The sequence below is a fragment of the Dendropsophus ebraccatus genome, chromosome 15 (assembly GCF_027789765.1).
Source record: "Dendropsophus ebraccatus isolate aDenEbr1 chromosome 15, aDenEbr1.pat, whole genome shotgun sequence".
NCBI classification, from domain to species: domain Eukaryota; kingdom Metazoa; phylum Chordata; class Amphibia; order Anura; family Hylidae; genus Dendropsophus; species Dendropsophus ebraccatus.
The window spans coordinates 2845378-2858560 of record NC_091468.1 but is presented as its reverse complement, the minus strand read 5'-3'; the positions used below and the strand labels follow the sequence as shown (position 1 = coordinate 2858560).

The following is a 13183-nucleotide window of genomic DNA, read 5'->3' as shown; positions in this document are numbered from 1 at the left end:
CTCCTTCTGTCTTCTCCTCTTACTCCTTCTCTATCTTCTCCTCCTCCTCTATCTTCTCCTCTTTTTTTATCTTATCCTCCTTCTCTATCATCTCTTCCTCCTCTATCTTCTCCTCCTCCTCTATCTTCTCCTCCTCTATCTTCTCCTCCTCCTCTATCTTCTCTTCGACCTCTATCTTCTCCTCCTTCTGTCTTCTCCTCTTACTCCTTCTCTATCTTCTCCTCCTCCTCCTCTATCTTCTCCTCTTTTTTTATCTTATCCTCCTTCTCTATCATCTCTTCCTCCTCTATCTTCTCCTCCTCCTCTATCTTCTCCTCCTCCTCTATCTTCTCCTCCTCCTCCTCTATCTTCTCTTCGACCTCTATCTTCTCCTCCTTCTGTCTTCTCCTCTTACTCCTTCTCTATCTTCTCCTCCTCCTCTATCTTCTCCTCTTTTTTTATCTTATCCTCCTTCTCTATCTTCTCCTCCTCCTCTATCTTCTCCTCCTCCTCTATCTTCTCCTCCTCCTCTCTCTTCTCCTCCTCCTCTATCTTCTCCTCCTCCTCCTCTATCTCCTCCTCCTTCTCTATCTTCTCTTCCACCTCTATCTTCTCCTTCTTCTGTCTTCTCCTCTTACTACTTCTCTATCTTCTCCTCCTCCTCCTCTATCTTCTCCTCTTTTTCTATCTTCTCCTCTTTCTCTATCTTTTCCTCCTCCTCTGTCATCTCTTCCTCCTCTATCTTCTCCTTTCTCTATCTTCTCCTCCCTCTCTGTCTATCTTTATCTTCTCCTCCTTCTTCTCCTCTTTCTCTATGTTCTCCTACTTCTCTATCATCTCTTCCTACTATATCTTCTTTTCCACCTCTATCTTCTCCTCCTCCTCCTCCTCTATCTTCTCCTCCCTTTCTGTCTTCTCTTCCTCCTTATCTTCTCATCCACCTCTATTTTCTCCTCCTCCTCTTCTATCTTTATATTCTCCTCCTTCTTCTCCTCTTTCTCTATCTTCTCCTACTTCTCTATCATCTCTTCCACCTCTATCTTCTCTTCCATCTCTATCTCCTCCTCCTCTATCTTCTCCTCCTACTTTATCTTCTCTTCCTCCTCTATCTTCTCCTCTTTCTTTATCTTCTCCTCCTCCTCTATCATCTCTTCCTCCTCTATCTTCTCCTCTTTCTTTATCTTCTCCTCCTCTATCATCTCTTCCTCCTCTATCTTCTCCTCTTTCTTTATCTCCTCCTCCTCCTCTGTCATCTCTTTCTCCTCTACCTTCTCCTCCCTCTCTGTCTTCTCCTCCTCCTCTATCTTCTCCTCCCTCTCTGTCTCCTCCTCCTCCTCCTCCTCCTCCTCTATCTTCTCCTCCCTTTCTCCAGAACTTTTCAGTCCCACTAACCCCTAGTCCGGCTGGCCTAAGCTTCCTGCCACAGTGCCGCCATTACTTTGTTGCATCTTGGCGATATTCCATTGGATAAAACTTCCAGAGCATCTAAAGAGAGAAGCAGCACTACAGCTCAGTATATACCGAATGGCTAGAGCTGTGGGCGGGGGTGGGCGGGGGTTGGGGGCTGGTCCTGTGACAGAAGGGGCTACAATGTCTATATTTCCCCCATAAACCTTTATAACCTTGTATCTTATTATCATCTCCAGGACATAAACACAGATCCCGGCCAGTATAATCTCCTCCCTCCGCCTGTGGAGCCGCAGCAGTGCAAGTAAGTATGTCCGGCTGATTGTGGAGAGTATATAGCCTCATCCTATATACCTATATACCCTCATCCTATATTCATATATACCCTAATCCAATATACCCTCATCCTATATACCCATATACCCTCATCCTATATACCCATATACCCTCATCCTACATACCCGCATCCTATATACCCTCATCCTATGTATCTATATACCCTCATCCTATATACCCTCATCCTATATACCCTCATCCTATGTATCTATATACCCTCATCCTACATACCCGCATGCTATATACCCTCATTCTATGTATCTATATACCCTCATCCTATATTCATATATACCCTAATCCAATATAGCCTCATCCTATATACCCATATACCCTCATCCTATATACCCATATACCCTCATCCAACATACCCGCATCCTATATACCCTCATCCTATATACCCTCATCCTATGTATCTATATACCCTCATCCTATATTCATATATACCCTAATCCTATATACCCATATACCCTCATCCTACATACCCGCATCCTATATACCCTCATCCTATGTACCCTCATCCTATGTACCCTCATCCTATGTACCCTCATCCTATATACCCGCATCCCATGTAGCCTCATCCTATATACCCGCATCCTATATACCTATATACCCACATCCTATGTAACCTCATCCTATTTTCCTATATACACACATCATACATAGCCTTATCCTATATACCCCCATTCTACATTCCTATATACCCTCATCCTACATACCCGCATCCTATATACCTATATACCCTCATCCTATATACATATATACCCTAATCCAATATACCCTCATCCTATATACTCTCATCCTATATATCCTCATCCTATATTCCTATATACCCTCATCCTACATAGCCTCATCCTATATACCCTCATCCTATATACCCTCATCCTATATTCCTATATACCCTCATCCTATACGGTCATGGCCAAAAGTTTTGAGAATGACACAAATATTATATTTTTCCATGATCTGTGTGTTTGTCAGATGTTTTTATCACATACAGAAAAATAATTGCAATCATATTATGAGTAACAGAAGCTTATACTGACAGGTAGACTGAGTTACTGCAGCAAGTCTATAATATTTGCAGTGTTGCGGCTTCTTCTTCAGGACTCTGCAATTCTCCCCGGCTGCTCTCATCAACTTCCGGACCAAATCCTGACTGATAGTCGTCCATTCTTGTACAATCAATGCTTGCATTTTGTCAGAATTTGTTGGTTTTTGTTTGTCCACCCGTCTCTTGATGATTGACCACAAGTTCTCAATGGGATTAAGATCTGGGGAGTTTCCAGGCCGTGGAGCCAAAATCTGTATCTTTTGTTCCCTGAGCCATTTAGTTATCAGCTTTGCTTTATGGCAAGGTGCTCCATCATGCTGGAAAAGGCATTGTTGGTGGCCAAACTGCTCTTGGACGGTTGGGAGAAGTTGCTCTTGGAGGACGTTCTGGTCCCATTCTTTATTCATGGCCGTGTTTTTAGACACTGAGACTGTGAGACTGTGAGAGGGCTGATTTCCTTGGCTGAGAAGCAACCCCACACATGAATGGTTTCAGGATGCCGGTTACAGTTGGCATGAGACAAGACTGGTGGTAGCGCTCACCTCGTCTTCTCCCAATAAGCTTTTTTCCAGATGTCTCAAACATTCGGAAAGGGGATTCATCAGAGACAATGACTTTCCCCCAGTCCTCAGCAGTCCGCTCCCTGGACCTTTCCCCCAGTCCTCAGCAGTCCACTCCCTGGACCTTTCCCCCAGTCCTCAGCAGTCTGCTCCCTGGACCTTTCCCCCAGTCCTCAGCAGTCCACTCCCTGGACCTTTCCCCCAGTCCTCAGCAGTCCACTCCCTGGACCTTTCCCCCAGTCCTCAGCAGTCTACTTCCCTGGACCTTTCCCCCAGTCCTCAGCAGTCTACTCCCTGGACCTTTCCCCCAGTCCTCAGCAGTCCGCTCCCTGGACCTTTCCCCCAGTCCTCAGCAGTCCGCTCCCTGGACCTTACCCCCAGTCCTCAGCAGTCCGCTCCCTGGACCTTTCCCCCAGTCCTCAGCAGTCCTCTCCCTGGACTTTTCCCCCAGTCCTCAGCAGTCCACTCCCTGGACCTTTCCCCCAGTCCTCAGCAGTCCGCTCCCTGGACCTTTCCCCCAGTCCTCAGCAGTCCACTCCCTGGACCTTTCCCCCAGTTCTCAGCAGTCCACTCCCTGGACCTTTCCCCCAGTCCTCAGCAGTCCTCTCCCTGGACCTTTTGCAGAATATCAGTCTGTCCCTGATGTTTTTCTGGAGAGAAGTGGCTTCTTTGCTGCCCTCCCTGAGACCAGGCCGTGCTCCAAGAGTCTCCGCAGTCTCACAGTGCACAGTGCAGATGCCCTCACACCTGCCTGCTGCCATTCCTGAGCAAGCTCTGCACTGCTGGCAGCCCATCCCGCAGCTGACAACACTTTTAAGAGACGGTCCTAGTGCTTGCTGGTCTTTCTTGGGCGCCCTGGAGCCTTTTTGGCAACAATGGAGCCTCTCTCCTTGAAGTTCTTGATGATGTGATAGATTGGTGACTGAGGTGCAATCTTTCTAGCTGCGATACTCTTCCCTGTTCGGCCATTTTTGTGCAGTGCAGTGATGACTGGATGTGTTTCTTTAGAGATAACCATGGTAACAGAAGAGAAACAATGATGCCAAGCACCAGCCTCCTTTTAAAGTGTCCAGTGGTGTCATTCTCACTTAATCATGACAGATTGATCTCCAGCCCTGTCCTCATCAACACCCACACCTGTGTTAATGGAGCGATCACTGAAACAATGTTAGCTGCTCCTTGTAAGGCTGCAATGATGCTGAAATGTGTTTTGGGGATAAAGTTCATTTTCTAGGCAAATATTGACTCTGCAAGTAATTGCTGTTAAGCTGATCCCTCTGTATAACATTCTGGGGTATATGATGCAAATTGCCATTTTAAAAACTGAAGCAGAAGACTTTATAAAAATTTATATTTGTATCATTCTCAAAACTTTTGGCCATGACTGTATACTCTCATCCTACATAGCCTCATCCTATATTCCCTCATCCTATGTACCTATATACCCTCATCCTATATTCATATATACCCTAATCCAATATGCCATCATCCTATATACCAGGGGTACTCAACAACTTTTAGTGAGGGTCACTTACCGGGGTCTATTGTCAGGTGAAGGTCCGAGCTGAACATCACGAAACGTGTTTTGTTAATCTTCACAAACGTTCAACTATTTATATACAGAATTGCTGCTTATTAGCGGGAAAACTGGCATTTTTTTCTCTCTCAACAGCCCTTTGATATTAGGTACAAAGGAGGTGACTGCCCTGGTAGTATATAACCCCCTGTTGCTCCCCCAGTAGTGTATAGCCCTCCTGTGCGCTCTCCCCCAGTAGTGTATAGCCCCCTGTTACTCCCCGAGTAGTATATAGCCCCCCTGTGCGCTCTCCCCCTGTAGTATATAGCCCCCTGTGAGCTTCCCCCAGTAGTATATAGCCCCCTGTGAGCTCCCCCCAGTAGTATATAGCCCCCTGTGAGCTACCCCCAGTAGTATATAGCCCCCTGTGCTCTCCCACTGTAGTATATAGCCCCCTGTGAGCTCCCCCCAGTAGTATATAGCCCCCCCTGTGAGCTCCCCCCCAGTAGTATATAGACCCCCTGTGAGCTTCCTCCAGTAGTATATAGCCCCCCTGTGCTATCCCCACGTAGTATATAGCCCCCCCTGTGAGGTCCCCTTAGTAGTATATAGCCCCCTGTGCTCTCCCCAAGTAGTATTTGGCCCCCCTGTGAGGTCCCCCCAGTAGTAAATAGCCCCCTGTGCTCTCCCACTGTAGTATATAGCCCCCTGTGAACTCCCCCCAGTAGTATATAGCCCCCTGTGAGCTCCCCCCAGTAGTATATAGCCCCTCTGTGCGCCGCTCCCCCCAGTAGTATATAGCCCCCCCAGTAGTATATAGCCCCCCTGTGAGCTCCCCCAGTAGTATATAGCCCCCGGCTGATACGCGCTCTCTGGGGATGTCCCGGGGATTCCCCAGCGGAGCGCGCACCAGTGACCTCAGTGTACGCCGCCGGCCTGTATTTCCGGGAAGTTCAGGCCTGCGGCACACACTGAGGTCTGTGGTGCGCGCTCTGCTGGGGAATCCCCGGGACATCCCTACAGAGCGCGTATCAGCCGGGGGCCGGACCGACACTGCCCCCAGCCCCACAGGCGTACTGACATCTAAGGACAGTACGCCTATGGGGCGGGAGGCAGTGCGGTGGGAACTGCCCCGATCCGGTCCGTCCCGGGCGGTTAGGAGGTCTGACCAGGGGTCCCGACAGCTGGCCTCCGCGGTCCAGACCGCGGTCCGCCAGTTGAGGACCCCTGCTATATACCCTCATTCTATGTACCACCCCAAAAGGTAACTTCATACAGAAGAGACATCTGAGCCAAATTTTTAGAAATAGTTATTAAAGTTTAGAGATATTTTAAAAAGCGAATACTCCTTGAAGACGCCCACTGATCGGCCCTGCAGATACGTGGCTACTATGCGGCTATACAGATCTCGAGGATTCCGTATCCTCAATGATAGTATATAAAAACAAATAAGAAATGATCTTTAGCGCTGTAGCTGTCGGGAGGGTGATGTTAATACAATCGTGAGATAAAACCATGGATATAAATATAAAACAAGTGTAAAATTTTTTAGCAATAGGTAAAATAAGTGAAAGCTTCGTATTCTCCAATGTAATGTCGCCTGATTGGCTGTGATTCTAGAAATGATGGCGCAATGCTCTATTAATGTAGATGACTGATTGCGCGGTGCAGCAGTTTCCTACCTGTCCTGCACCGTGCTGCCTTCTCATTACATCCAATTACTACAGTCTTGCTGTGAAAGGAATGTTGCAAGATGTTGGAGAGAAAAAAGTTTTTACTGTGGGGGTTGGGAGCGAGCCCCGGCCGGCGGCGGCTCTGCTGCTACCTGACACCCGGCCTGGTGGAGTAAGTCCGAAGGAATCCGCGTTGCAGTGACGTCACTATGGTGGATACGGAGGCCGATGTGGAGAAAAACAACTAACGCGTTTCATCGAGCTTACGGTCGCCCTCGTCAGAGATCATAGTTAATAAAGTTTATTTGGACCTCATTCTATATACCCTCATTCTATATACCCTCATCCTATATACCCTCATCCTATATACCCTCATTCTATATTCCCTCATCCTAAATACCCTCATCCTATATACCCATATACCCTCATTCTATATACCCTCATTCTATATACCCTCATCCTATATACCCTCATCCTATATACCCTCATTCTATATACCCTCATCCTATGTACCCTCATCCTATGTACCCTCATCCTATATACCCTCATTCTATATACCCTCATCCTATGTACCCTCATCCTATGTACCCTCATCCTATATACCCTCATCCTATGTACCCTCATTCTATATACCCTCATTCTATATACCCTCATCCTATATACCCTCATTCTATATACCCTCATTCTATATACCCTCATCCTATATACCCTCATCCTATATACCCTCATCCTATATACCCTCATTCTATATACCCTCATTCTATATACCCTCATCCTATATACCCTCATCCTATATACCCTCATCCTATATACCCTCATTCTATATACCCTCATTCTATATACCCTCATCCTATATACCCTCATCCTATGTACCCTCATCCTATATACCCTCATCCTATATACCCTCATCCTATGTACCCTCATCCTATATACCCTCATCCTATATACCCTCATTCTATATACCCTCATTCTATATACCCTCATCCTATATACCCTCATCCTATATACCCTCATCCTATATACCCTCATCCTATATACCCTCATCCTATATACCCTCATTCTATATACCCTCATTCTATATACCCTCATCCTATATACCCTCATCCTATGTACCCTCATCCTATATACCCTCATCCTATATACCCTCATCCTATGTACCCTCATCCTATATACCCTCATCCTATATACCCTCATCCTGTGAGACCCTATATAGTCTCACCATGTGCAGCAACATATCAAAAGTTATGTTTGTTCAAAATACACAAATATGCTGATGGCCTCCCTTTAGAAGCATCTGTCCCTGTGCCGCACAGGCGCTGATGATGGGGGTCATTCTCTTACCTTGATCTCCGGTGCCGTTTATGTGGACTCTGTAGGTTCCTCCATATGCTAATGAGGCGGCTTGCTGCACCCATTTGCCCCGGGCGGCTAGTTCCTTCTAATGACTATTGGGGGGAGGCGCACTGCAGTTATGTCCCTCATTGTGGCAGAGCACCGGATGAATACTCATAAAAAGGGGCAGGCCAGGGGGTAGCAGGGCAGCCTAGAACTATTGAAAGAGAAGCCTAGAACCATTCACAGAGTAGCCTAGAACTATTCACAGAGTAGCCTAGAACTATTAACAGAGCAGCCTAAAACTATTAACAGGTGTAGGGTAAAGCCTGGACAAGCATTGCCTGGAATACAATGGGTGTGTAGATTGTAATCATTGTGCATGTGTGTGCCATTGTGCGTGTATGACATTGTGCGTGTGTGTCATTGTGTCATTGTGAGTGTGTATGACATTGTGCGTATATATCATTGTGTGTGTGTATGACATTGTGCGTGTATATTATTGTGTGCAGGTGTGTCATCGTGCGTGTGTGCCATTGTGCATGTGTATGCCATTGTGCTTGTGTGTGTCATTGTGCGTGTGTGCCATTGTGCATGTGTATGCTATTGTGCTTGTGTGTGCCATTGTGCATGTGTATGCTATTGTGCTTGTGTGTGCCATTGTGCGTGTGTGCCATTGTGCATGTGTATGCCATTGTGCTTGTGTGTGCCATTGTGCGTGTGTGCCATTGTGCGTGTATGTCATTGTGCGTGTGTATGACATTTTGCGTATATATCATTGGGTGTGTATGACATTGTGCGTGTGTGTCATTGTGTCATTGTGCGTGTATATCATTGTGCGTGTATATCATTGTGCGTGTGTGTCATTGTGCGTGTATATCATTGTGTGCGTGTATATCATTGTGCGTGAATATCATTGTGCGTGTATATCATTGTGCGTGTATATCATTGTGAGTGTGTGTCATTGTGCGTGTATGACATTGTGTGTGTGTGTCATTGTGCGTGTATATCATTGTGTGTGTATGACATTGTGCGTGTATGACATTGTGCGTGTATATCATTGTGCGTGTATGTCATTGTGCGTGTGTGTCATTGTGAGTGTGTCTCATTGTGAGTGTGTGTCATTGTGTGTGTATGACATTGTGCGTGTATATCATTGTGTGTGTATATCATTGTGCGTGTATGACATTGTGTGTGTATATCATTGTGCGTGTATATCATTGTGCGTGTATATCATTGTGCGTGTATATCATTGTGTGTGTATATCATTGTGCGTGTATGACATTGTGTGTGTATATCATTGTGCGTGTATATCATTGTGCGTGTATATCATTGTGCGTGTATGTCATTGTGCGTGTATATCATTGTGCGTGTGTGTCATTGTGCGTGTATGACATTGTGTGTGTATATCATTGTGTGTGTATATCATTGTGTGTGTATATCATTGTGTGTATGACATTGTGTGTGTATGACATTGTGCGTGTATGACATTGTGTGTATGACATTGTGCGTGTATGACATTGTGTGTGTATATCATTGTGCGTGTATGACATTGTGTGTATATATCATTGTGTGTGTATATCATTGTGTGTATGACATTGTGTGTGTATATCAGTGTGTGTGTATGACATTGTGTGTATGACATTGTGCGTGTATATCATTGTGTGTGTATATCATTGTGTGTGTATGACATTGTGCGTGTATATCATTGTGCGTGTATAATATGCGTAGTTTACCACCGTGCACAGTAATAACGTCCCTCTCTTTTTCCCTCCAGGCATGTTATGTTTCGCTCGGCAGTACAGAGGTTTCCCACAATTTACTTTATTCCAGTAAGTACAGAGATTGTTCTGTTTTCTGATCTCTCATTCAGTCACTGACTATTATAAACCAAGAGCGGCAGCGGAAACGACCTGCAGAAACCTTGGGGGGATTTATGAAGACCGCTGTACTAAGAGACGCACGCCTCTATGGTAGCTACGCCACTGGCCGGTGTACTAAGAGACGCACGCCTCTATGGTAGCTACGCCACTGGCCGGTGTACTAAGAGACGCACGCCTCTATGGTAGCTACGCCACTGGCCGGTGTACTAAGAGACGCACGCCTCTCTGGTAGCTACGCCACTGGCCGGTGTACTAAGAGACGCACGCCTCTATGGTAGATACTCCACTGGCCGGTGTACTAAGAGACGCACGCCTCTATGGTAGCTACGCCACTGGCCGGTGTACTAAGAGACGCACGCCTCTATGGTAGCTACGCCACTGGCCGGTGTACTAAGAGACGCACGCCTCTCTGGTAGCTACGCCACTGGCCGGTGTACTAAGAGACGCACGCCTCTATGGTAGATACTCCACTGGCCGGTGTACTAAGATACGCACGCCTCTATGGTAGCTACTCCACTGGCCGGTGTACTAAGAGATGCACGCCTCAATGGTAGCTACGCCACTGGCCGATGTACTAAGAGACGCACGCCTCTATGGTAGCTACGCCACTGGCCGGTGTACTAAGAGACGCACGCCTCAATGGTAGCTACGCCACTGGCCGGTGTACTAAGAGACGCACGCCTCTATGGTAGCTACGCCACTGGCCGGTGTACTAAGAGACGCACGCCTCTATGGTAGCTACGCCACTGGCCGGTGTACTAAGAGACGCACGCCTCTATGGTAGCTACGCCACTGGCCGGTGTACTAAGAGACGCACGCCTCTATGGTAGCTACGCCACTGGCCGGTGTACTAAGAGACGCACGCCTCTCTGGTAGCTACCCCACTGGCCGGTGTACTAAGAGACGCACGCCTCTATGGTAGCTACGCCACTGGCCGGTGTACTAAGAGACGCACTCCTCTATGGTAGCTACGCCACTGGCGGGTGTACTAAGAGACGCACGCCTCTATGGTAGCTACTCCACTGGCCGGTGTACTAAGAGACGCACGCCTCAATGGTAGCTACGCCACTGGCCGGTGTACTAAGAGACGCACACCTCTATGGTAGCTACGCCACTGGCCAGTGTACTAAGAGACGCACACCTCTATGGTAGCTACTCCACTGGCCGGTGTACTAAGAGACGCACGCCTCTATGGTAGCTACTCCACTGGCCAGTGTACTAAGAGACGCACGCCTCTATGGTAGCTACGCCACTGGCCGGTGTACTAACAGACCTCCTCCCCGTCTTGTCACATCCCCCAAGCTCCCCCAGCCCACCCATTGGGCGAGTGGGGTGTGTGGCAGGCGTACGCCAGGGAGAAGGGGCGAATTTGCATCACCTCCCTGGCGTACACCTCGGGCGGACCCTTCCTAAATTTCCCTCCCAGTTTCCATAAGATTGCAGCATGGACAAGGATCAGTACACAGGATAGAGAAGGATCAGTATTCCGGATAGAGAAGGATCAGCACACAGGATAGAGAAGGATCAGTACACAGGATAGAGAAGGATCAGCACACAGGATAGAGAAGGATCAGTATTCCGGATAGAGAAGGATCAGTACACAGGATAGAAAAGGATCAGTACACAGGATAGAGAAGGATCAGTACACAGGATAGAGAAGGATCAGTACACAGGATAGAGAAGGATCAGTACACAGGATAGAGAAGGATCAGTACACAGGATAGAGAAGGATCAGTACACAGGATAGAGAAGGATCAGTACACAGGATAGATAAGGATCAGTATTCCGGATAGAGAAGGATCAGTACACAGGATAGAGAAGGATCAGTACACAGGATAGAGAAGGATCAGTACACAGGATAGAGAAGGATCAGTACACAGGATAGAGAAGGATCAGTACACAGAATAGAGAAGGATCAGTACACAGGATAGAGAAGGATCAGTACACAGGATAGAGAAGGATCAGTACACAGGATAGAGAAGGATCAGTACACAGGATAGAGAAGGATCAGTATTCCGGATAGAGAAGGATCAGTACACAGGATAGAGAAGGATAAGTATACAGGAAAGTCCATCCTCCCCCTGGGGGTGACAGAGTCCTTATTCTGCTTTATCCCTTCTACACCTTCTTATAATGATGAGATGACTCTGCTGATTCTGTCACAGTCTACACAGCAAAGCTGGAAGCGTCAGGAAGCCTCCCCCATCATGATAACAGGCTTATTGTCGGGATATTTACATAAAATATCATGAAAACATAAACTAGATGCGACTAGTGCAGCGTGCGGCGTTATATATCATTATCCTGAAGCCGCCGCTGCAGCTGTGATCGCAGCTTAATGTGTCATTGTCTTATAATAAGGCGTGTTCTCCGGATGGCGGGGGCTGTGCGCATGTCGCTTGGCAGCAGCCATCTGGCACTGGTTGCTGAGTCCAACGTCTCCACATCTCACCAGTTTCCTTTATTGAGCGTTTTACTTTTTAATATGTACCTGGAAAATCGCCGACATTTCTGAACATTGAACGAATTCCGAGCCGAATCCTCCAGCGCCTCTATATATCATCTGTACGTATTAACCCCATAACTCCCCATAGGAGAGGAGGCATGCGCTCCCAGCAGACGCCAAGAAATCACGGCTGATACTGCGCCATTAGCTCATATTATCGTTTTATTCTCGTTTTTTTGTGTGTACCTGAAGGTTTGAGCGGCTCTGGAGGAGATACCTCATATGCCCCAGGATGTATAGAGTATATTATATATAGGTGTATATAGGCATATGGAGTATATAGGCGCTTAGAGTATACAGGCGTATAGAGTATATAGTATATAGGCGTATGGAGTATATAATGTATAGTATATAGGCGCATAGAGTATATAGGCGCTTAGAGTATACAGGCGTATAGAGTATATAGTATATAGGCGTATGGAGTATATAATGTATAGTATATAGGCGCATAGAGTATATAGGCGTATAGAGTATACAGGCATATAGAGTATATAGTATATAGGCGTATGGAGTATATAGTACACTCAACGGCCACTTTATTAGGTACACCTGTCCAACTGCACGTTACCACTTAATTTCTAATCAGCCAATCACATGGCGGCAACTCAGTGCATTTAGGCATGTAGACATGGTCAAGACAATCTCCTGCAGTTCAAACCGAGCATCAGTATGGGGAAGAAAGGTGATTTGAGGCCTTTGAACGTGGCATGGTTGTTGGTGCCAGAAGGGCTGGTCTGAGTATTTCAGAAACTGCTGATCTACTGGGATTTTCACCCACAACCATCTCTAGGGTTTACAGAGAATGGTCCGAAAAAGAAAAACCATCCAGTGAGCGGCCGTTCTGTGGGCGGAAATGCCTTGTTGATGCCAGAGGTCAGAGGAGAATGGGCAGACTGGTTCCAGCTGATAGAAAGGCAACAGTGACTCAAATAGCCAACCG

At 46.9% G+C, this 13183-nt stretch overlaps 1 protein-coding gene across 1 annotated transcript in view; it reads left to right on the top strand.

Annotated features, from left to right (window-relative positions):
- The window catches only part of STPG4 (sperm-tail PG-rich repeat containing 4), a 66134-nt gene that overhangs the window by 19798 nt on the left and 33153 nt on the right, over window positions 1-13183 (top strand). Inside the window, exons 4-5 of the mRNA XM_069955420.1 lie at window positions 1626-1690; window positions 9632-9686. Coding sequence (XP_069811521.1) covers window positions 1626-1690; window positions 9632-9686 — 120 coding nt within the window. The remainder of the gene's footprint in view (window positions 1-1625; window positions 1691-9631; window positions 9687-13183) is intronic.